This window comes from Haliotis asinina, chromosome 16, assembly GCF_037392515.1.
Source record: "Haliotis asinina isolate JCU_RB_2024 chromosome 16, JCU_Hal_asi_v2, whole genome shotgun sequence".
NCBI classification, from domain to species: domain Eukaryota; kingdom Metazoa; phylum Mollusca; class Gastropoda; order Lepetellida; family Haliotidae; genus Haliotis; species Haliotis asinina.
The window spans coordinates 17,151,518-17,173,266 of NC_090295.1; the positions used below are offsets into that span (position 1 = coordinate 17,151,518).

General features: G+C 37.5%; 1 protein-coding gene across 7 annotated transcripts in view; it reads right to left on the reverse strand.

Annotated features, from left to right (window-relative positions):
• The window catches only part of LOC137268869 (agrin-like), a 403,012-nt gene that overhangs the window by 29,355 nt on the left and 351,908 nt on the right, over nt 1-21,749 (reverse strand). For 4 of the 7 annotated variants that reach the window (XM_067803449.1, XM_067803447.1, XM_067803446.1 and 1 more), the window contains 8 exons: nt 21,239-21,289; nt 16,177-16,392; nt 15,844-15,953; nt 11,354-11,456; nt 10,945-11,036; nt 7,939-8,053; nt 5,922-6,140; nt 3,857-3,977 (listed from right to left, as the gene is read on the reverse strand). In XM_067803449.1, coding sequence (XP_067659550.1) covers nt 3,857-3,977; nt 5,922-6,140; nt 7,939-8,053; nt 10,945-11,036; nt 11,354-11,456; nt 15,844-15,953; nt 16,177-16,392; nt 21,239-21,289 — 1,027 coding nt within the window. The remainder of the gene's footprint in view (nt 1-3,856; nt 3,978-5,921; nt 6,141-7,938; nt 8,054-10,944; nt 11,037-11,353; nt 11,457-15,843; nt 15,954-16,176; nt 16,393-21,238; nt 21,290-21,749) is intronic. The other 3 variants (XM_067803448.1, XM_067803452.1, XM_067803451.1) reach the window with 3 other exon arrangements.

A 21,749-nucleotide genomic window follows, 5' to 3' on the forward strand; every position in this document is an offset into this window, starting at 1 on the left:
AAAAGCCATTGTGACACAGGTAATAGACAATCCTAATTTTGGTGAAACCCACAAGCAAGGGTAAGGTAGCAAACCTAAAATCTAAAAAAGGACTGGCGTTTTAAAGCATGTTCCTACAGTGAATCCTGGTTATGCTAAGGGAAGCAACTCTCTGAACTGAATTGTTGGATCTAACATCCCTGCATGAGCTTCAAAGTGTAACACCGACAAATTCAGACATAGAGTATCAGGAAATTATATCATAAACATATCATAAACAAATGACGTAAGTCAAATTTAACTCTGTTTCAATAGTTTTTACAGTAAGTTAGTTTGATGTGGGTTATTAACCTTTAGCCTGCTGAATCAATTTCAGCTTAAGGCACTGATAAGAGGGTGGGTGTTCATCCAATCGATAATGTAACATTGAGATTGGTTTTGTTTGTAATTATTTAAGCCGAAAGTTACCAATTTTTAGAAAATGGGAAACTTGTGAGCCTTCCATTCGTCAAAGAACAAAAATATTGATTAAACTATCAAAAGATATTTCATTATGAAGAAAATATTAGACTGGGTGCCACTCGACGTGGTGAGCTTGAAAGTCAACAATGGCCGTTATTTTCAACTGCGTGCCGAGAAATGTGGCAATCACATTTTTAATTCACAGGCATTTCGTCTTAAGGTAAATTTACATATTGAAGATTATATATTTATAAAGCTGAGAATTAGTGCATTCCATGAATATTTCATATGACACGTAAATCCGACTCATTGAATAATTATTGCAAGTTTTATTTGGAGATGTCATTATCCTGCACTCTTGTCGAATGGGTTCGACGGCAGCACTGAGAGGATTAAGAAACTCTGGGATTCAAGCTCTTAATCACAGGTTTCTAGCACATCCAAGGGAGGCAACTCTAGATCTATATCATGTAATATGATCAAACCCTTAATCAAAGGTTTCTAGCATACTCAAGGGAAGCAGCTCTGTATCATGAATTATGGTTCTTTCAAGATTCTTCCAACAATGTCCCCAACAGGCAAAAGAGGCCATAAATCATATATACTGTTCCCTTAAATGTACAAATAGTGTCAAATATTGCTTTATTGCAGGTGAATTATTCATGATTCAGCAAAATTGTTCAAATATATCAAAACATGTATTTTTCCCTCTTTTCTTCAGAGACCATCTGACTAAATGGTCTCTGTCTTCCATAACTAGCTTACATGTAAAAGAGGCAATTCATCTTGGAGCATTCTCTTAAATGGAAACAGCATGCCAGTTTCTGCTCAACTGCAGAGTAATTACCCATAATTCACAGCAAAACTATTCAAATAAATAAAACCTCATCAATTCATTTGTTCCTTTGCAAGCTACTTCTAGCCAACATTCAACACATTTAGAGTCAGGTTTAAGAAATGCGCACAAAATTCTTTGGCAGTAAAGATGACTGGCATTACTTTACACAGATTTGGGTTTGGTTGCAAGCCATTTTGAAAGGTGAAGCCGACTTCGGTACTGGTTATTTGAAGTATGTACAAAGAAATTTAACTGTCAGCTAACAGAAGCTGGCATCATGTGACATATTTCGACTAGTGCAGACATCAATGTCAAAAGTCTGCGTCACAGATAGTTTAGTATTGATTGCTAGATTCACATGACTAGAAATACTTTCAGGATGAAAATGACAGTTTTCTTTTTAAAATAGGTCAAATCAAAATCAATTCTTTCTGAATTCATGGTTTGAATATCTTGATTTATGAAGCTTGGACAATATTTACATTTAAAACTGTTTGTCTGTGGCTTGATATCCTATCTGAACAAGAATAAAATTGTAAACAGACAGTTTTTGGAGTTCAACCAAATGGCACTCAGGTTTTAGAAGGCAATGAAGTACTGGGTGGTTTGGTATAAGTAAGCTGTGTCTGTGTGGCACATGTATGCTGATTTGATACCACAGTGGACTAGCACCACAAAACAGTGGACTAGCACCACAAAACAGTGGACTAGCACCACAAAACCAGCTTAAGTCAAGAATAGCATATGAAGCAACACACACGTTGGGGTGGTGGAGTGATTGAGTTCAGTTTTACACCACACTCAGCAATATTCCAGCTATATGGCAGCAGTCTGTAAATAATCGAGTCTGTACCAGAAAATTCAGTGATCAACAACATGAGCATCGATCTGCGCAATTGGGAACCGATGATGTGAGTCAACCAAGTCAGTAAGCCTGACCACCCCATCCCGTTATTCACTCATCACGTCGAAGACACATGTTGAATCTCCACATGAGTACAATGTGCAAAGACCATTTCTCTTGTCCCTGCCATGATATTGTCGAATTATTGCTAAAACAGGAAAACTGTACTCTTTCACCTACACACTAACTGAACAAGGCAAAATAAACACTGATTCCAAACACTAACAACATTCACCAATTTACACAGCTAGTAGCAATATGTCCTCAGTATATTTAAATGTCAAATTTCTTTACTTCCAGTCACATGGCTTGTAATGGTGATTGCTTCAGCTCGTTTGAGACATAGGGGATACTAAATGATCGTCTGTATAATATCAATTTAATTAAACAAGTTAATGATTTGGTATGAAACCAGCAAAATCTTTCACAGATTTTCCAAAAAATGTTATTTCACAGAAGAGAGTTTAGTATTCGTTTCATTAGTCTCCAACATATTTTGAAAGAAACTGCGGCAAAATTGCCTACAGTGTGAAGACCCCCCCAGTCAAGCAAGGTCCAGTACCATTAGACTACAGCCGTGTTATTGTGACATCATAACTGTGAACCATTATGACATCATACATCTAGTCATATTACACTAGTATAATGCTGCTGTAAATATATTACATTACGGTATTTTCCACAAGCGAGTAATAAATGTGTAAGCTGTGGAGTAATAAGGAAAGTAATATATTGTTCAATAATGGTCAAACAGCCACTTTTCTTCCACTCCTTTATCCACGGGAATTAGCAATATGAAACGATCTCATCTGTTTCTCATTGCATAAAAAGAGACAATGATAATTTGAAATATTGTTTAACAAAGGGAGGAAGACTTTCTGAACTTTCCAATATATTTGTATGAAAAGAGGGAAGACTCTCTGAATTTTCATATACCTTTGCATGAAAAGAGGGAAGACTTTCTGAATTTTCATATACCTTTGTATGAAAAGAGGGATGACTACGAATTTCATACAATCATCTGTCCCTTGTCCAGAAATACTTAGGAGCAAAGATCTCACGACTTTTTAGGAACTTGAGTTTTAAACATTTTGAAGATTATTAATGCCTTCAGCAATCCTTTTGTGGCAAGTCAAGGGATTGTGTCTCGTTAATCACTGGTTTGGTTGAATACCTATTGTATGAATGGGTGGTCAGAATAGCTGCTATGACTGAAACATGTCATTCCTCCCCAATTGCATGGGCCAGTGCTCATGATATCAATCACTGGACTGTTTGGTTCTGACTCAACTGTTTGCAGGCCTGTGCTGGGGCAGAGGGGTAGTCTAAAGGTTAAAGTGATTGCTCTTTATGACAAAAACCGGGGTTCAGTTGGATACAATGTGTGAAGCCCATTTCTGGTGTCCTCCACCATGATATTGCTGAAATATTGCAAGTAAGTAAGATTGAAAGTAACGTAAAACTAAACTCACTCACTAATCCCTACAGATGTAAAACTAACCTCACTCATTCACCTGTGAAGACAAGTGTCATACTGCTGAAATATTCCTAAAACTTACATAAATCTAAACTCACTCACTCACCCCTACTGACCAGTGTCATTTTGCTGGACTTTTGCCTTGTATGCCATGAACACACAAAAAAGAAAACAAACTAACAAAGTAGTATCTCACCTCAGCGCCTCACAGTTAAAGTTGCATTCACACGTAAAGAAGCCATCCCAAGCTGCTGTACAAACGCCGCCAAAACGGCATGTTGTCTCATCACATTTCTCCATGAAGTCACCAGAACCCTCTAAAAATAACTCAGGTGATCATATGATAGGTCATGTGATTATTTGATGTCACATGACCACCTCTGGCACACCCCTTCACATTACCTGATAGCTGTTTGATGAAAGATAAGGTTATTCATGTCAGGTGTGTGAATCAACACAAATAAATGAAAGGAGTCTCAATGTTTCATAACATGAAACTGTTTTTTGTCAGTTGCAAACACTTTGTAATGCTTAGATTTTATGAGTATACAGACTGTATTGGAAAAATAACACAAGGTATAGTTTCAATTTGTTGTGAATTGAATCTGTTCTTGCTTCAATTTAAATTGCCTGAAATACCAACAGCTGGTAAGAGTGTGATCTCACAGTGTGACTTGTAGTAAGTGTGAAGCCTGTTATTTGTGTACTGTTCTAAGTCACATAAAACTCATATGTCACAAGGTTCTCGTGCATGACGTATGTATTCGTCAAGTGAAGAATGAACACTAACACTAATGTCATCTACACATTGGAATCACTACAAAACAAGAACATGAAAGCCTAAATCATGATAGGCCCACAAGTAGATTCTTGGATGGAACATTCCATAAACATGGCTGTGACCAAATAAACGATGCCTATGAACCGATTGTTTTTTTTCTCAGTCGCGTCTTCACTATAATGGCAACATAAATACAAGGGACATTACTCCAAGGTGGACACAAAATTTGAGGTTAACAACTGTTTTCATTAAACTTCTATATTCAAGTTTGATATACCTGAAGCTGAATGTATGTGTAAGATAAAGATCATCAAGCCATTAACTGGTATGTCCTGCTGAAATTATGACTGAAATGTCAATGGGTTGTTACCAACATCTCATTTAACACAACCACAATATTCTTATTGTATTGATTCACACAAATGACATTTCGAGATTGTTGGCTGCCTGCCAAAACATGTAAACAAAGGAACATAAAGTTCAAAAACTGAATACACAGATACAGTAAATTTACAAAGGAAAAAATACATAAAATTTAAAATTAAAAGATTTACACACCAAAAAAACAGCAGCATCAGCAAAAAGTACACTGGACATCTTTAAATGAAAATGTCTAAATCACATGGTTTACATTAACAAACATGTGGTAGGATTCAGTTGGACTGAAGCTGTCTTGAAGAAGGAAGCTAGGTGTCTGACTCAAATGAAGGTCATCGATGACTTGCGAATCATAGAACTGGAGTCAGCAGTCAGCCAAACATCTTCAGTCAAACTTATTAAAAGTTCCAATACACAAAAGCCGTCTGCTGAACAAACCAAAAGTCAATTGAATTCATCCATGCACAATATGACCAAACCTTTCATCCCTTCCTGACCCAAGGACAGCTATATTGAGGTCAATGACAGAATCTATTTCCATTGAACTGGGGACTTTGCTTTAATGTGTATCTCACAGTACATCATCTTGACAGGCTCATGGGAACCTTTCACCCCTTCTGTTGGTATGAACTGCATGGTTTATGCCAGATCACTCTGTAGGTCAATGGTGGAACCTATTTCCATGAACAGGGTACTAACTATTCAAGTATAAGTTTCAAAGATTCATTTTGACTGGCTCACAAAAACTGTCCCCCCCCCACTCCCTTTTGTTGGTGAGAAGAGCATGTTTTTTGCAGATAAGTGGGTCTCATAAATCATTTTATGGTGTTTTTTAAGTTTGTTCAGCCGTTGTCAACCTTTGGTATTGTATAAGTTCAGTCACTTTGACAGGAACCTTGCAAAATGCTATGCTTTTAACATTATGGGATAAAAAGAGTCAGCTTGTTCTCTGAATATTCCGTAAACCTATATCCCCAAACCAAAAGGGTTGTTGCAGAACATGTTCAAAAGAATGGGTAACAAACGAGTCATCATGTCCTCAGAATCTTCCAGAAAGCTTGATCCACTGACCCTACCACAACAGAAACAACAAGAAAAGTACCATCACCAGATCCAGAATGGTCTGGGCACTCCCCTTCATGGTCCACATCTAGCTCCATGTTCTGCGCACAAGCTGCACGCCTCATGTCACACCGGTTCACATATGTCTGACCATTGTTGGCACAGATTGGTTTATGGGTGGTTTCACAGAGGATCGGACAAACACAAACACCATTCTCACAACTGGAGCCAAATCTGCAAACTTGGCCAGCACATCTGCCTGAAAAAAGATGAGACATGTGATTGTTATCCAATATTCGTATTTATCACTGTATGACCCCTTCAGCACCAGTGAAACACCAACTTTACCCTTCCCATCCATTACATTTGTCTGCCCATTCTTTGTACATACTGTCTATTTTATTCAAATCCTACACAACCTTTTACTTCAAGAAGGTCATGATATGGTCATGTAGCAATGTGATATCATCAATCTCAGGAACAAGGAAATAACTTGTAAACAACAAATATACTGAAATGTAAACACACGCATGATTGGCTGTTCCAAAAAACTATCAGCCAATCATGAATCACCACACAGATGCTGATAGAACTTTGCAAGTCAACCCTAACCAACTTGAGTTATTAATCTAATATTTAGTTTTCATTTTTTTGCTGTATTAATGTTAAATCATGCTTAAGATTAGAAAATGTCTCAGTATTAAAATTGTATAACAAATGAAGGTTACCTTCTTAATTACAAATGTGTGATATGGTCTCTGATTGAAGGTGACAAATTTTCATGCAGTTTGACTAATTAAGAAAGAGATCCATCCCCTTTTGATTACCTAAAATTTAAACCTTCTAACTTTTGACAAGCACTATTATCATTTTCAAACAGTCTTGTAGTTTGGGGAAATACTTTCAAAGTCTGCGACCCTGATAAAAATGAGGTAGAACCAAAATAGTTCCTTCTGCAGTTTCCACATACGTAGCCTTACAAAGAGATAACGTGGAAATACATCATACTAACTTGTAAGACAACGAAAAAATGAGTCCGTACTTCACAGAGGAAAGTGCCCATGGGTAGAGCTGTCATCTTCCTGTTTAATCTGCTTGTAGCACCAAACAAGGCATCTCTTTCTGTAACTTGCTTTACCCATTTTTTTTCAAAACCATATTGTGTCAAAGGGGTTGAGTGAACTATGTAAAAAGCTTTCTTTTAGAAAGCTCTCAAACATATTGGCATTCACATGTAATAGAGAAGAAACCGTGCTTTTAAAGTCTGATCAAAGAGTTACTTCCCTTCTCTTCTTACTTCTTTTGAACTGTGTTTGGTCCGTGGAATAGATGATAAGGGAAAAGGCCCTGATTTGTGTCACTGTCTACCCACTTTGCAAGTCCATCATGTTCATGATATGTATTGATCAAGCTGATAATGATTTCCAAAATAGCTCAATGTTCGAGTTAAGTTTTTGACAAAAGAGCCTACCTTGTCTAGTGGATATGGTCTATTTGAAGAGCAAAAGTCAGAGGTACACATGCTTACCTGCCTTGTGCTTGGCTATAAAGGGATAAAACAGAGTGCTCTTGGAAGGTGAAAAAGGTGGTATCGTAACACGACTGTGTCCATCTAGCTATACTGGTTTATTTTTATCACATGGGTGGACAAAGTACTAGATCAAGATCAACAGTTGTCAGACTTCTATTTTTGAAGATGTCATGATGGCTGTGTAGCTGCGACCTCTTACTTTGTATGCCAATGAGTAGGGGAGAGTGGTGTCTCAAATCTGAGAAGGCACCTCCAAAATTACTAAAGCCTATATAGAACATGTCCTGATGTGCGCCAACCAGTTTTATTCAATGATATATGAGCTAATATTGTTTTATTTCTGTATTAAATCTACAACACCAATGGCTGATACAGAGCTTTGACTATTTTGGGCATGGACTCTGATCTGTTTCTATGAAAGCAATTTTAAAGGCATGACTGACATAAATCTGTGGTAAGGTTCAGAGTGATGGTCTACTTAAAACAATTAAGACTTTGTGAAATAAGCTATGGTGAGTCTCCTTACTGCATTTTCCACCAGAAGCCTTGGAAATGAACTTGCGGTATCGGCATGACGTGACTTTCATGAGACACTCGTTCTTGTATGTGTTTCCGTCATCTCCACAGACGGGGTCCGTCACCTGGATATAAGAATAGATAATTATTTGTACAAGTAGTAATTGTCTGGTAGCAAATATTGGTTTATTTGCTGTCTAATGCTGCACTCAGCAATATTCCAGTGGTCTGTAAATAATAGTGACCAAAACCGTGAGCACTGATCTCCACAACTGGGATACAATGACACGTATCAACAAAGTCAGCAAGCCTGACCATACGATCTTGTTAATTGCCTCTCACAAAAAGTATGGGTTGTTGAAGACCAACTCAAGTCCTGATCTTCATGGGTGTGGAAACAAATCATTGAAGTTTGAGGCCAGACTGTAATAGCTATCGTTGCAGCAAGTGGAATTTAATTTAGAGTTATTGGCCTTGTTTTCTAAGGAAAAGGCTGTCTGATTGACATCTGTCTGAAATCACTCAATTCCTGCTATCACTGTATTCAAGAACAGAGAGGACACTTGTACACACACATCTATTCATTCATATGACTCCAAACATTGTAAACCAAAGCCATTATCTTTGAACATGTTTTGATAGTTCACTGACCTTGTGTGTTCAGCAGCTGATTCTAACAAAGCCATTATCTCTGAACATGTTTTGATAATTCACTGACCTTGGGTGTTCAGCAGCTGATTCTAACAAAGCCATTATCTTTGAACATGTTTTGATAATTCACTGACCTTGTGTGTTCAGCAGCTGATTCTAACAAAGCCATTATCTTTGAACATATGTTTTGATAATTCACTGACCTTGGGTGTTCAGCAGCTGATTCTAACAAAGCCATTATCTTTGAACATATGTTTTGATAATTCACTGACCTTGGGTGTTCAGCAGCTGATTCTAACAAAGCCATTATCTTTGAACATATGTTTTGATAATTCACTGACCTTGTGTGTTCAGCAGCTGATTCTAACAAAGCCATTATCTTTGAACATATGTTTTGATAATTCACTGACCTTGGGTGTTCAGCTGTTGATTCTAACAAAGCCATTATCTTTGAACATATGTTTTGATAATTCACTGACCTTGGGTGTTCAGCAGCTGATTCTAACAAAGCCATTATCTTTGAACATGTTTTGATAATTCACTGACCTTGGGTGTTCAGCAGCTGATTCTAATAAAGGAGCTTGGGGTGAACTGATTTATGGGTATATTTGACAGCCACCTTGTAACGATACTCTTTAGGCTGATGTTACAGTCAACATTGTAGCAACTAATGGATTGAGGTTTTGCATTCCTAAGAAATGCTGCTGGTGATGAGGAGGACACAGTTCATTGTTGGTTTGACCACACCAGAAAACCATGATCTGGGGTTCAAATCCACTTTTGCCAAAATTACGTTTCAAGATTTGTCAGCGCCATACCCACATTTCAGGCTTTTTCTCAACATCAGCCCCACATACTATGAAACAACTGGAAAGTGTTCAAAGTGGTATCACACCCAACACACACACTAGACAGAAAAAAGTATTGCTGCACACCTGGGATATATCTGTTTTGAAATGTCACTTTTTACAGACTGCAACACATTTTTCAAACCTGACAGAAAACATATCCAGAAAACATCATTTATCGCTGCCATGATTATGACATACTGTAACCAAATTGTACAGATATAATTCCACACCAGAGAAAGGAGTTCCTCGCCAGTGAACAGACCCTCAATTTTCTTTCACAGTAAGTGTTATACATGATCCCATTTCATAATCTGGAAGCTGAAATACTGGCCCCCAATGGTTTCTGGCATTGACAAAGCACCTTGAGTGCCAATGAAAATTTAATTATTCTAGATTTATTCCTGGCACACAGGTCTCATGGTATGTCTGCCGCTGTGCGATATACAGGAATTAACAAGTCTACCAGCTCATGAAATTGCATTATTCCAGAATTATGGCTTCCTACCTTGATCAATATATAATGGAAGCCTCCACAATCTAGCACATGATATGGTTATTTCACTAAACAGAATGTGATGAAAATGTTACTCAACTGTATGTGAAAATGATCTTTTTGCATTATGAAAAATGATTTTATATGGCATTAATTGGAAAGCTTCAGTGACAGCCACCATATTCAGATCTATGCCTAGCTTTGGAAATCTATACATACTGTCATATTTTGTTGATATCATAATGATCATGCTTCTGAGTTTTAATTTTTTCTTTTTTGGATATCATACGGAAAGGGGAGACAGTTTGAAATCAAGTCCATATTTTCTTTCCATTATACTTTCTGAGTTGTGTTTTGTCAAGCTGAATAGTTCCCATATTGTATTCAATAGTTTGTCTGCGGAACTTGTCATGCATGCAATAGGGACAGGTGACATTTGATCAGTGTCGTCAGCCCACGTGTCAGTGTGTGTCATTGATAAAGTGTCACATTGTTTTTGGTGGATCGTTTTTTTGTGTGATCAAACATTACATGCAGCACACATTGTGCTGTAATCAATATATACCAAAACACACTGAGTCACACACTAACTTGCTCACACACACACACATGTATGCATGCATGCATGCACACCCTCTCTGTTTTGTACTCACCCATTCTGACAACCTGAATCACTTACTCACACAATGGATATGGGTTGGAATGGTAACTTGGTGGTTATAGCATCTCTTCATCATGCTGAAGGCCAAAATTTAATTCCTTATATGGGTACATGTGGAGCATTTATCCTGTGTCAGCCACCACGATATTGGTGGACTGTAGCTAACACTGAGAAAACCTCACTCACTCACTCACTCACTCACTCACTCACTCAATCACTCACTCAATCACTCACTCAGCCTGTCTGACACTCACACTTGCTGACAAACAATGATGACTACATTCAACAGACTAACTGATGTGGGTGATGTGGAAGACACAGGCACCCACCGACTCACTCCAACACAAAGTCTATACTTACATCAGTACATTTCTCGATACAGACGCACTCGGCTCGGTGCCCGTCACTGTTACACACTGCATGGAAGTCACACTTCACGTTTTCACAACCGTCTGAAATAACAAACATAAGTGATGAACATTATGATGTAGAACAGCCAGAGAGTACCCACAGTATGAACCTCTAGTAAGAATGTACAGTTACAATTATCAGAAAGATCCTGACAGGACTCAAAAGCATGAACCTGTTGAAAGAACTTATACCTCCATAGAATCCACAATGCATTTACAAATCTGTTTCCTCCTAAACCTTATTTCACGAAAAAAAATGTTATTTTCGCCAACAAACCAGGAAAGATCGTATTTCCAGGATGAGTTACCTTCTCAGAATTAAGACATTTTCAAGAGAATGATGACTTGGAGAGACTTACTGCAAGGTCCCTTGTGCTTGATTCGGATGTTGACCCGATGTTGACACTTCTCCTGCCTGAGTTTACACTCATTATTGTAGGTGATTCCATCTTCGCCGCACACCTGGAACAACACAGGTAAGCATGTCTGGTGTTGCCAAATGTAGTGGCTGCCTAGGGCAAATCACTAGGCTGATTGAAGGCTAAAACATATCTTTGGCCTTTTTAGCATCAAATGTAAAAAATTCAGGCTTTTTCAAGCCCCTGTCAACCCTTGTCACAGCCAGGCTTGAGGCTAGAGAAATATATATGTGTTTACTTCTGCTACATACGAACACAATGTTTTGCAGCATATCCTTCCATCTTCAACATCAATCAGATAAAGGGGTCAGCATTATCCAGAAACGTTGTCTTCCTCTTAATTAGTGAGTGAGTTGGGTTTTCTGCTGCTTTTAGCAATTTCCCAGAAATAGCACGGCAGGGGACACCAGAAATGGGCCTCACACATTGCACCCATGTCGGGAATAGAACCTGGGTCTTCTGCATGATGAGCGAATGCTTTAACTATTAGGCTACCCCACTGGTCTCTTCATACTTAAGAAGCTGACATCTATAATCTGTCTGCCTTTTCATATTCCTTCTGAATGCACTGAAAGAGTTAACACTGCAGCTATATGTTATGGTACACGTGACATGGGCAAGTGGGGCTTTGACAAAGACTTAGTCTAAGGAATTCTGTGCAGGGTGGAAGTGGACATGGGCAAGTGGGGCTTTGACAAAGACTTAGTCTAAGGAATTCTGTGCAGGGTGGAAGTGGACATGGGCAAGTGGGGCTTTGACAAAGACTTAGTCTAAGGAATTCTGTGCAGGGTGGAAGTGGACATATGCAAGTGGGGCTTTGACAAAGAATTAGTCTAAGGAATTCTGTGCAGGGTGGAAGTGGACATGAACATGAACAGTTGCAAGAGCTATGGATAGACAACTTTTAAATTGCAATAGATGTGATGTTTCAGAGTAGAAGCTACAGCCATTACTAAGCAAGCAATATACAATATCATACATAAACACATACTTGAATGGTATTTGAGTTTATTTAGCTGAAGAGGTTGAAGAGTTTATACAACGGAGGAGGTTGAAGTTCAGTGTGATGACACAAGGACAACATATATGGGAAGGGTATCTGAGTTTATACAACGGAGGAGGTTGAAGTTCAGTGTGATGACACAAGGACAACATATACAGGAAGGGTATCTGAGTTTATACAATGGAGGAGGTTGAAGTTCAGTGTGATGACACAAGGACAACATATACAGGAAGGGTATCTGAGTCTATACAATGGAGGAGGTTGAAGTTCAATGTGATGACACAAGGACAACATATACAGGAAGGGTATCTGAGTTCATTCAACTGAGGAGGTTGAAGTTCAATGTGATGACACAAGGGCAACATATACATGAAGGGTATCTGAGTTTATTCAACTCAGGAGGTTGAAGTTCAGTGTCATGACACAAGGACAACATATACGTGAAGGTATCTGAGTTTATACAATGGAGGAGGTTGAAGTTCAATGTGATGACACAAGGACAACATATACAGGTAGGGTATCTGAGTTCATTCAACTCAGGAGGTTGAAGTTCAGTGTCATGACACAAGGGCAACATATACAGGAAGGGTATCTGAGTTTATACAATGGAGGAGGTTGAAGTTCAGTGTGATGACACAAGGACAACATATACGGGAAGGGTATCTGAGTTTATACAACGGAGGAGGTTGAAGTTCAGTGTGATGACACAAGGACAACATATACATGAAGGGTATCTGAGTTTATACAATGGAGGAGGTTGAAGTTCAGTGTGATGACACAAGGACAACATATACGTGAAGAGTATCTGAGTTTATACAACGGAGGAGGTTGAAGTTCAGTGTGATGACACAAGGACAACATATACAGGAAGGGTATCTGAGTTTATACAACGGAGGAGGTTGAAGTTCAGTGTGATGACACAAGGACAACATATACAGGAAGGGTATCTGAGTTCATTCAACTGAGGAGGTTGAAGTTCAGTGTGATGACACAAGGGCAACATATACATGAAGGGTATCTGAGTTTATTCAACTCAGGAGGTTGAAGTTCAGTGTCATGACACAAGGACAACATATACGTGAAGGTATCTGAGTTTATACAATGGAGGAGGTTGAAGTTCAATGTGATGACACAAGGACAACATATACAGGTAGGGTATCTGAGTTTATTCAACTGAGGAGGTTGAAGTTCAGTGTCATGACACAAGGACAACATATACGTGAAGGTATCTGAGTTTATACAATGGAGGAGGTTAAGGCTGACGACTGACGGCTGTTGTCATTACAGACATTGGACAGAGGGGGGGTGATGGGCTTTTTTGATAGGCCTTAATTAGATGATGCATAGCCATAGGGGTGTAATAGCTTCTCCTCTGTTGAGAAAAGTTGCCTGTCCATTAAAAAAAGTATTCCTCTTCATCAATTCAGCTACTAAATGCTACTTAAGTAAAGAACGAATGGATACGGTTGACAGGCTCATTATCTCGGTTGACGGGGTGAATCTAATCCCCAAGAGTCACCAATCTAATCACCTCTTACGACAGACAGACTTCTTGGGTCCAAGTAAAACACAGACAAGTAACTGATCTTGGATCAAAGCAAACACAGACCCCCAGAGTCAGGAAAAAGTGATTGAGTCGGTTTAACTAGGATTTGAATTGTATTTCTTGCGTCAGACTGAGGTGCCAGTCTGATCTGATGCAAATCTTACACATTTAACCCAAACCTGACAAACCCGTGGAAATGATAAGGGCAAATATGGGATTTTATTAAAGGTCAATTAACTCTGCTGTACCTTAGATGCCATGGCAACCTGTGCAGCTATGGAAATGCAGCATATTTGGATTTTTTTGTCCAAAATCTTACTCAGCAATATTCTACCAATGTGACAGCAGTCTACAAATTACGAGTCTGTACCAGACAATGCAGTGATTGATCATCAACACTGATCCTCATAGTTAGTAAGTGATGACATGTGTCAACAAGTCTTTCACCCTAGGGGCAGTGGGGGAGCCTAGTGGTTCAAGTGTTAGCTTGTCAAGCCTATGATCTGGGTTTGATTTTTCAAGGATGGTGCGATGTATGAAGCCCATTTCTGGAGTCCTCCCTGTGATGTTGGTGGAACAGTGCATAAAACTAAACTCACTCACCCTTTGAACCTGAAAACCCCATCCCATTGACATGAATAGTCACATGCATGTGTTTCTGGAGACCAGTTCTAAGGAGGATCTCAATAGGTAATATATCTTACTGAATGATCGGACAAGCATAACTTGAGCTTCAAATGACTGATTTGAACTTTCTCTTATTTCATTATAATAAATGATTGCTTCAAGATAGTCATAACTTGTGAACTACTTTTTGAAACCCATTTCTGCAAAATATTGTCATGAGCCTAAAACAAATGAAAGAAAACAAGCTTTTATGATAAATTAAGCATAAATAATTCCATCACTTTCATGGTATGGATAAAGTTCACAGTTTCAACATAAACATCTTGCATGAAATGTAATCAAGCAATAAGAAAATAATCTTGCATCAAATGATTTTAGTGATTTATATAAAATATTCAGAGCTACATATAGTTCCCAAAATATGTAAATTGCAATTCAAACAGATTACGACAAGAAACACATTAGCTGAAACAATTGTTGCAGGATGTCAGACATAAGTGTGAAATAAGCGGGAACCATGATGGGCAGCGCTCTCCACAAAAAGGATTTCTATTGATTTCTGAGCCCATATCTGATGAAATTGACACATAAAATACATCATACATGATTCATATATGACACGGCAGAACTGATGTTCATGCTCCTAGCTTACATGGACACTGATCTGAAGTGCTGGACTGACACCATGAAAAGGCTGTTCATGTTTTATGAGGACATGACACTATGATTCATCGAAGACATGTTGGGACCAACGTTCATGCTTCTAGCTCACATGGACACTGATCTGAAGTGCTGGACTAATACCATGAAGAGGGTGTTCATGTTTTATGAGGACATGACACCATGATTCATAGATGACACATTGGGACCTATGTTCACGCTCCTAGCCTACACGCACTGCTGGACTGACACCACTGTTCATGTTTTATATCACATGGTATGGTGTGGTACAAACATTGCATTACTTCATTACCTATGGGTGATGCCTCAATTGTTATTTTTCTATTCAGTGGAATGCCATCACTGGACTGGGCTTGTGTCAGGCCAAAGTGAGCTGCAGACATCACTGAGTTTGGAATCACTTGTCCATTATGCTCCTTTTAGCAACACTCCAGCAAAATCACAGCATAGAAAAATTGAACAGATTTTTACACTTTTCAACTAGCTAAAGTGTGAATAAATTATGTAGGGAATTCCTTTGACAAAGGTTTGAATCCAAATGGATGTGAGACAAAACAGACATGGACAACCTACCGGGTCAAAGTCTTCATTACAGGATGGACACTGGCAGGAAGGCTGGCCATGTCTGACCACGCACACTGCACCATAGTCGCAGCGGAATGTCCTGCATGGAATATCATGACCTGGAAGGAAAAACACAATTCTCAAACTTACAGAACTAATGTCAATAACTTCTTTGAGTGGCATGTTAGAACTTTAAGAATGGAACAGGTTTGTGAGTAAAGTCAGACAAAAACAGGTTCCATGCATTCTGATGCATCATATCGCCATATTATTATGCATTTTTGCATTTTATACACATGGAACAAATTCATTAAGAATATGCTTCATAAACCTTCAACTTACCACAGGGTCCTGTGTGAGCTACCACAACATACACCTTCTGTGCACATGATTGTCGTCGTAGTTCACACTCGCTGTCGTACGTCGTGCTGTCATTGCCACACACTTGCCGAACTACAGGTTGGCATGGAGGTGGACACACACAGGAGGCATGTCCTTCACGATCAACACTGCATTCTTCTTCAGCTCCGCAGCGAATCTTGTCACATGGGTTTTTGACTGTAATGTGATTGGTTAGAAACTTATAACAACTGAGACATGACTTTCACTTTCAACATACACTGAATTTTGGACAGAATTTTCACAGAATGTTTTCACTAGAAGATTTCTTTGCTGCAAAATTGGAATTTTGATGATTAATCTTGAGTGTGTGTTTATACGTTTTGGATTCTCATGGGTATAGACCATGCATGATGTTATACAGTTACAGGCTCTATTTTCCATGCAGCAAATACTTTAAGCCAACAATCCAAAAGAACATCTCACTAACTTCCAGAAATCAACAGACATTCAAATGTACAATTCTGCTTCTAGGCATATTATATGACATATGAACAAATCTGCATCAGTGTTTAAAATTGTTTAAATTCATTCAATTACTAATCCAAGAATCATAATCTCTGATTTCATATTTTGCCAAATATATGAAAAAAAAAACAACCAAAAATGAAAAAGACTTTTATCAACAATGTGATGAGTTAGAAAATGTTCTTATTCCATTTTCTCATTACCTGAAAGATGCATACGCAATCATTTTTGTTGCATAATTTTGATTCTAGATGCAGAGTTTGTATGTACACTTACAGCATAGCAAAGTTTATAATGGAAGTGACAACAAAGTTTTTCTAGAATGGATGCAGCATTTTTTAGAACAAATATGGTAAGAAATTGTTCATTCTTACAGTGTGAACTAGACCATGCAATAGTGTCCTGGCACATGAACAAATTGGGGTTGGATTTCATGCTACACATTGAAATAGAAAATCAGTTTGAAATACCAAGAAAAATAAATTATGTCTTTATGAAACAGAATCAAAACTGGTAAACCTTCATGAAAAAGTCTTAATATGATTGTGAAGATCAATATTCATATCCTTAAATACCAGTTTAATACTAAAGGAAAAACTATCAAAAAGATAATTCAATCATTACATTTCATATGAACAGATATTGAACATGTACATAACATACCGTATCTTTTTTCAAATAATTCCTTTACATACTGATGTCATTTTCAAAAGACGGGGTCTCAATATGGCTGGGATATTGCTGAGGTCACGTTAAATTTCCACTCACACATTTACTTAAAAGATTTCACAATTGTGCATCAAGAACAAACATGAAAAGGAAACATCACAGAGAACAATTAGTAAACACCAAAGCAAACACAGACACACAACAAGACAAAGCTTTTCTAAACCATATTCTAATCTAATTTGCATTGGAGAGCTCACCAATGCTCAAGAATTAAAATTCATAGCTCTCCAGTGCTCCAACGGTATTTTCTACTTGATGAGCATGTCCCCACAGAAAGTTTAAAACTGGTGCTGCGCTTGACATCAAGAGGACAAAACTGGTTGGCTCTGAGTAAGTATACAGCTATGATTTTTACTTTCCAGTTATTTCGAAAAGAAACAATGAAACGCTTATTGCCGCCCACTGTGAAACGACCATTATTTCCGAGCAGTACCAGATTAACGTACGCACGCACGCATGCTGATTCAGGTAGGACCCACTTGCATTTTCAACTTCACGCGGCAGCATGCAAAAATGCTTTTGATCACATACTGAGTGGTTTTGTTAAGTGATAACTTCTTTTGTTCACTAAACTGTACTGTCTGTATCAGTGCATTTTTCTTAACTGTGAGTGATGTTAAGGCCTACTTCAACTCACCTTATAGTATTAGTATTGTAACACAGCAGAGAAGCTGTATGTGTCATGTTACAGGCTGCCCTCAAGTGCATTGAATCTGGATCAGACAATCCAGTGATCTACATCGATCTACGCAACGGGGAACCAATGATGTGTCCACGAAGTCAGTGATCCTGACCACCCAATCCTGTAGGTCGCCTCTTACAACAAGCATGGACTGCTGGGCCCTTATTCTCAAAACGTTCGTAGCCTTAAGAATTCTTAACTTTGATCGTAGTCTATGTGTTAAGAATGGGCTTAAGAAGTTTGTAGGGTTACGATCGTTTTGAGAATAGCTAGCCTAAAGACCAATTCCAATCCACATCTTCTTAGTTCCACACACATGGAAATAGTGATGGCAAACCGAGCATTGTAACTGGATCATGATAGGATGGAACAGACATTTGAACAGCTATTGGCACCAAAACCTGATACCTTAAACACTATATTCTCTGACAACTGTATAGTGATATAAGGTTTATGTAAGATAAACTATACACATCTTACCTAAAAAAGAACATATCTAAAGGAGCGAATAAACAATTTCAAAACAATATCCAAATCTTTTAAAACTATTTTGTACTGATTTGTTTCTTTATTAATCAAGTGGAAATTTGCTAAGGAAATTTAATTCAGAGTAATGTCATGTTTTAAACATGCATGTATTAAACATTTGTAAATTATCTTTTAGCCCTAATTCATCCTGCTTGGTTTCCAAAGTATCTATTTCTTCAAAACTAAATTTTAAATGGATGATTAATGGTCGATTTACAATTAATGAGCTCAAAACTTCCTAAGTTACTTTATAATTTCAAAATCTGACAAATATTAAAGAATCTTATTCTGACTTAACTGTATGTGAATACATGGTGAAATTATTCCCCTCCCCGAAAGAACTCCACTGACATAAGCTATGAATAAAACATGAATCTACGATATCATCTGTCACAATTGTAAAACAATTTAATTTCAAGCTCAAAATATACTTACTTAATATTTAAAAAAATATGAATATAAATGTATGTTTTTGCTAACAAGCACATTAAATGAATATTTCACAGTGAAAACGTAAAAATTTAAAGACGAAATTTCAGCTGAAGATGTATCGATATGTCAAATTTCTATCACTGACAGTAGAACTTCTAATCACTTAATGTGTTCTGCTGCAACTGGCACTGAAACTGGGATCTGTCTCAATGGAAAAAAAACCACATTATTCTTTAAGTCAGCAAAATCATTAATTTCCTTGAAGCTTGGGCAGTTTGTTTCATTCAGTTAATAGAATTGAGAATTGTCTTTTCCATACGATCACTACAACTGCTAAGACAAATGAGTCTAATTTACTTAAGAAAAGATTTTTCAAACGAAATTGAAAATTCTTGAAATGGTTCATAAATCTTCCATCCCTGGCTTCATAGATAGTGATTTCCAATTTAGACCATTTTTATCAATTCCTGGAAGTGTATGCTTGGTTTCATCAACAGGATGTTGGAAACCATTCAAACACTATGCTATAACCGCCATATTTGGATGTCTTCTATTTCAATTAATTACTTGAATGAACTTTCTGCACACAAACTCAATAAAAAAATAGAATCAACCTCAACATCAGCAACTTTGAACGATGATGTTTTGTAATCAGTGTAGCTATGCATTCCATATTTTTTACTCAACCAGTACAAAAGCATACAAGTAGTGTTTGACTATGTGGAAGCAAGTCTTGCCTTGCCATACCATAATACACTTCAGGTTAAATCCTTCACTTTAATTATTCCATAATTTGTAGATATTTTGCAACATTAGTCCTGTTTATGGTCAAAAGGGAATGGGGTGAATATTATCCGTCAGAATTCCAAGAGAGATTTTTAAGAAGTAAAGATAACGCAAAGGAGCAAAAGACACAAGTTTTCCTGCGAGATGGATTAACAATTGAAAAGACACAATATCAAGACTTAATGTTTTTTGAGCCAAGCAAAATTTCTTAACTGTTCTACATCCTACCACATAAATCATTACTTTTTATAAGCTCTATCACATTCACCTTGCCATGTGGGAATTCAATCAGAGATGACATCTGTAACTTGACATGAAATACAGACAGGTATAGGAAGCCACGATAATGACACAACTGGACAATGTTCACCACACAACATCATACGGTCTAACACCCATTGGGAGATGGGAATCACGACAGTGATAGCAGCCTTGGTTTCAAGTTTCCCTCTCTTTCAACTTTTGAAACTATTTTGCAGTATGATTGGCTAATGTTGAACTGATCAGGTCTTTCAGCAAGTTGATTGGCTCTCAACTGATCATGTCTTTCAGGAAGCTGACTGGATTATATCTGAACTGATCAAATCTTGCAGCAAGCTGATTGGATACTTTTTTACTGATAATGTCTTGCAGCAAGCTAACTGGCGAATATTTTAACAGATCAAATTTTGCAGCAAGTTGACTTGACAATAATTCAACTGATCATGTCTTGCAGCAAGCCGATTGGCTACAATATAAGAAGCATTAACCAATCATAGCTGCACTGCTTTGGCAACTGAAATGTGTGGGTTGATTTGTTGTGACAGCAGCATTGAAAGCTGATTGGTTCTCATTGTAATGGTTCTGACCAATAACAGCTACAGTGCAAGCTGATTGGCTATTTCAAACTATGATGAAAAAAATGGTCATGTTAGAGCCTGGAAAAAGAATAAAAATGTAGATTCTGAAATTTGAAACTGATTTAGGAAACCATGGCTTAAAAAGCTGAAATGTTAGACTGCCACAATAGCAATGCTTGTGCTAAGTGTTAATGTCGTGTCATAGGTTTCATTTGTGAAAAATTTAAAATCATCTGCTATGACATCAACAAAATGTACATCATTCAGTTACAAACATATTCATCATTTATGACTCAATTTTTCATGTTTTCATATTGATAACAAAATCTGCTTCCTACATCATTTTAGGATGATATAGAACGAGAAGGACGAAACAGCACATTCACAACAATTAAAGGAAAAATATGTAAATTATGAATTTAAAAGAAATAGTTGATGCCAGAGCAACATTTTCTCAACTGCAAGGAACATCGTCAGGTGAATAGTGTGTGATTAAAAATATGGGTAATCTAGAAATAGAAAGTGGGCGTGTCAAAATTACCGTCTTTCTTATAGTCATCCTGTACCGGCCCAGGACTGATAATGTTTATTCCTGGTGACATACATATAACATATGTATAGGCATGATATAACAGCTTATATTCAGTATTCATCATTAAAAACTGACATTTTTATGAGAAAAAAAAAATTAAAATGTGAACATTTTTTTTTGCTCCTTTTTTGCAAAAAAAATTAAAATGTGAACATTTTTTTTTTGGACCTGATATTTTACAGAGCTGAATGAGTTAAGACACTAAATGAGTTCCAGCCATACTGTTTATTGTAAAGTGCTCTCAATGTTTTGATGTTTTTGTATCTCTTAAAATGATTTCATACTTTCATTTTGACTGGTGTGCAAGATCACCTTGTGATGTCGTAATTGAAATTAACAACATGGCTGGAATCCATCTATTTTCTTAGAAATCGGTAATTTGTATTGGTGTCTTATTACATCAGTTGTGCTTTTTGATATCCTGTTTACATAAATTATAATCAGGATACTGCCCCTAGAA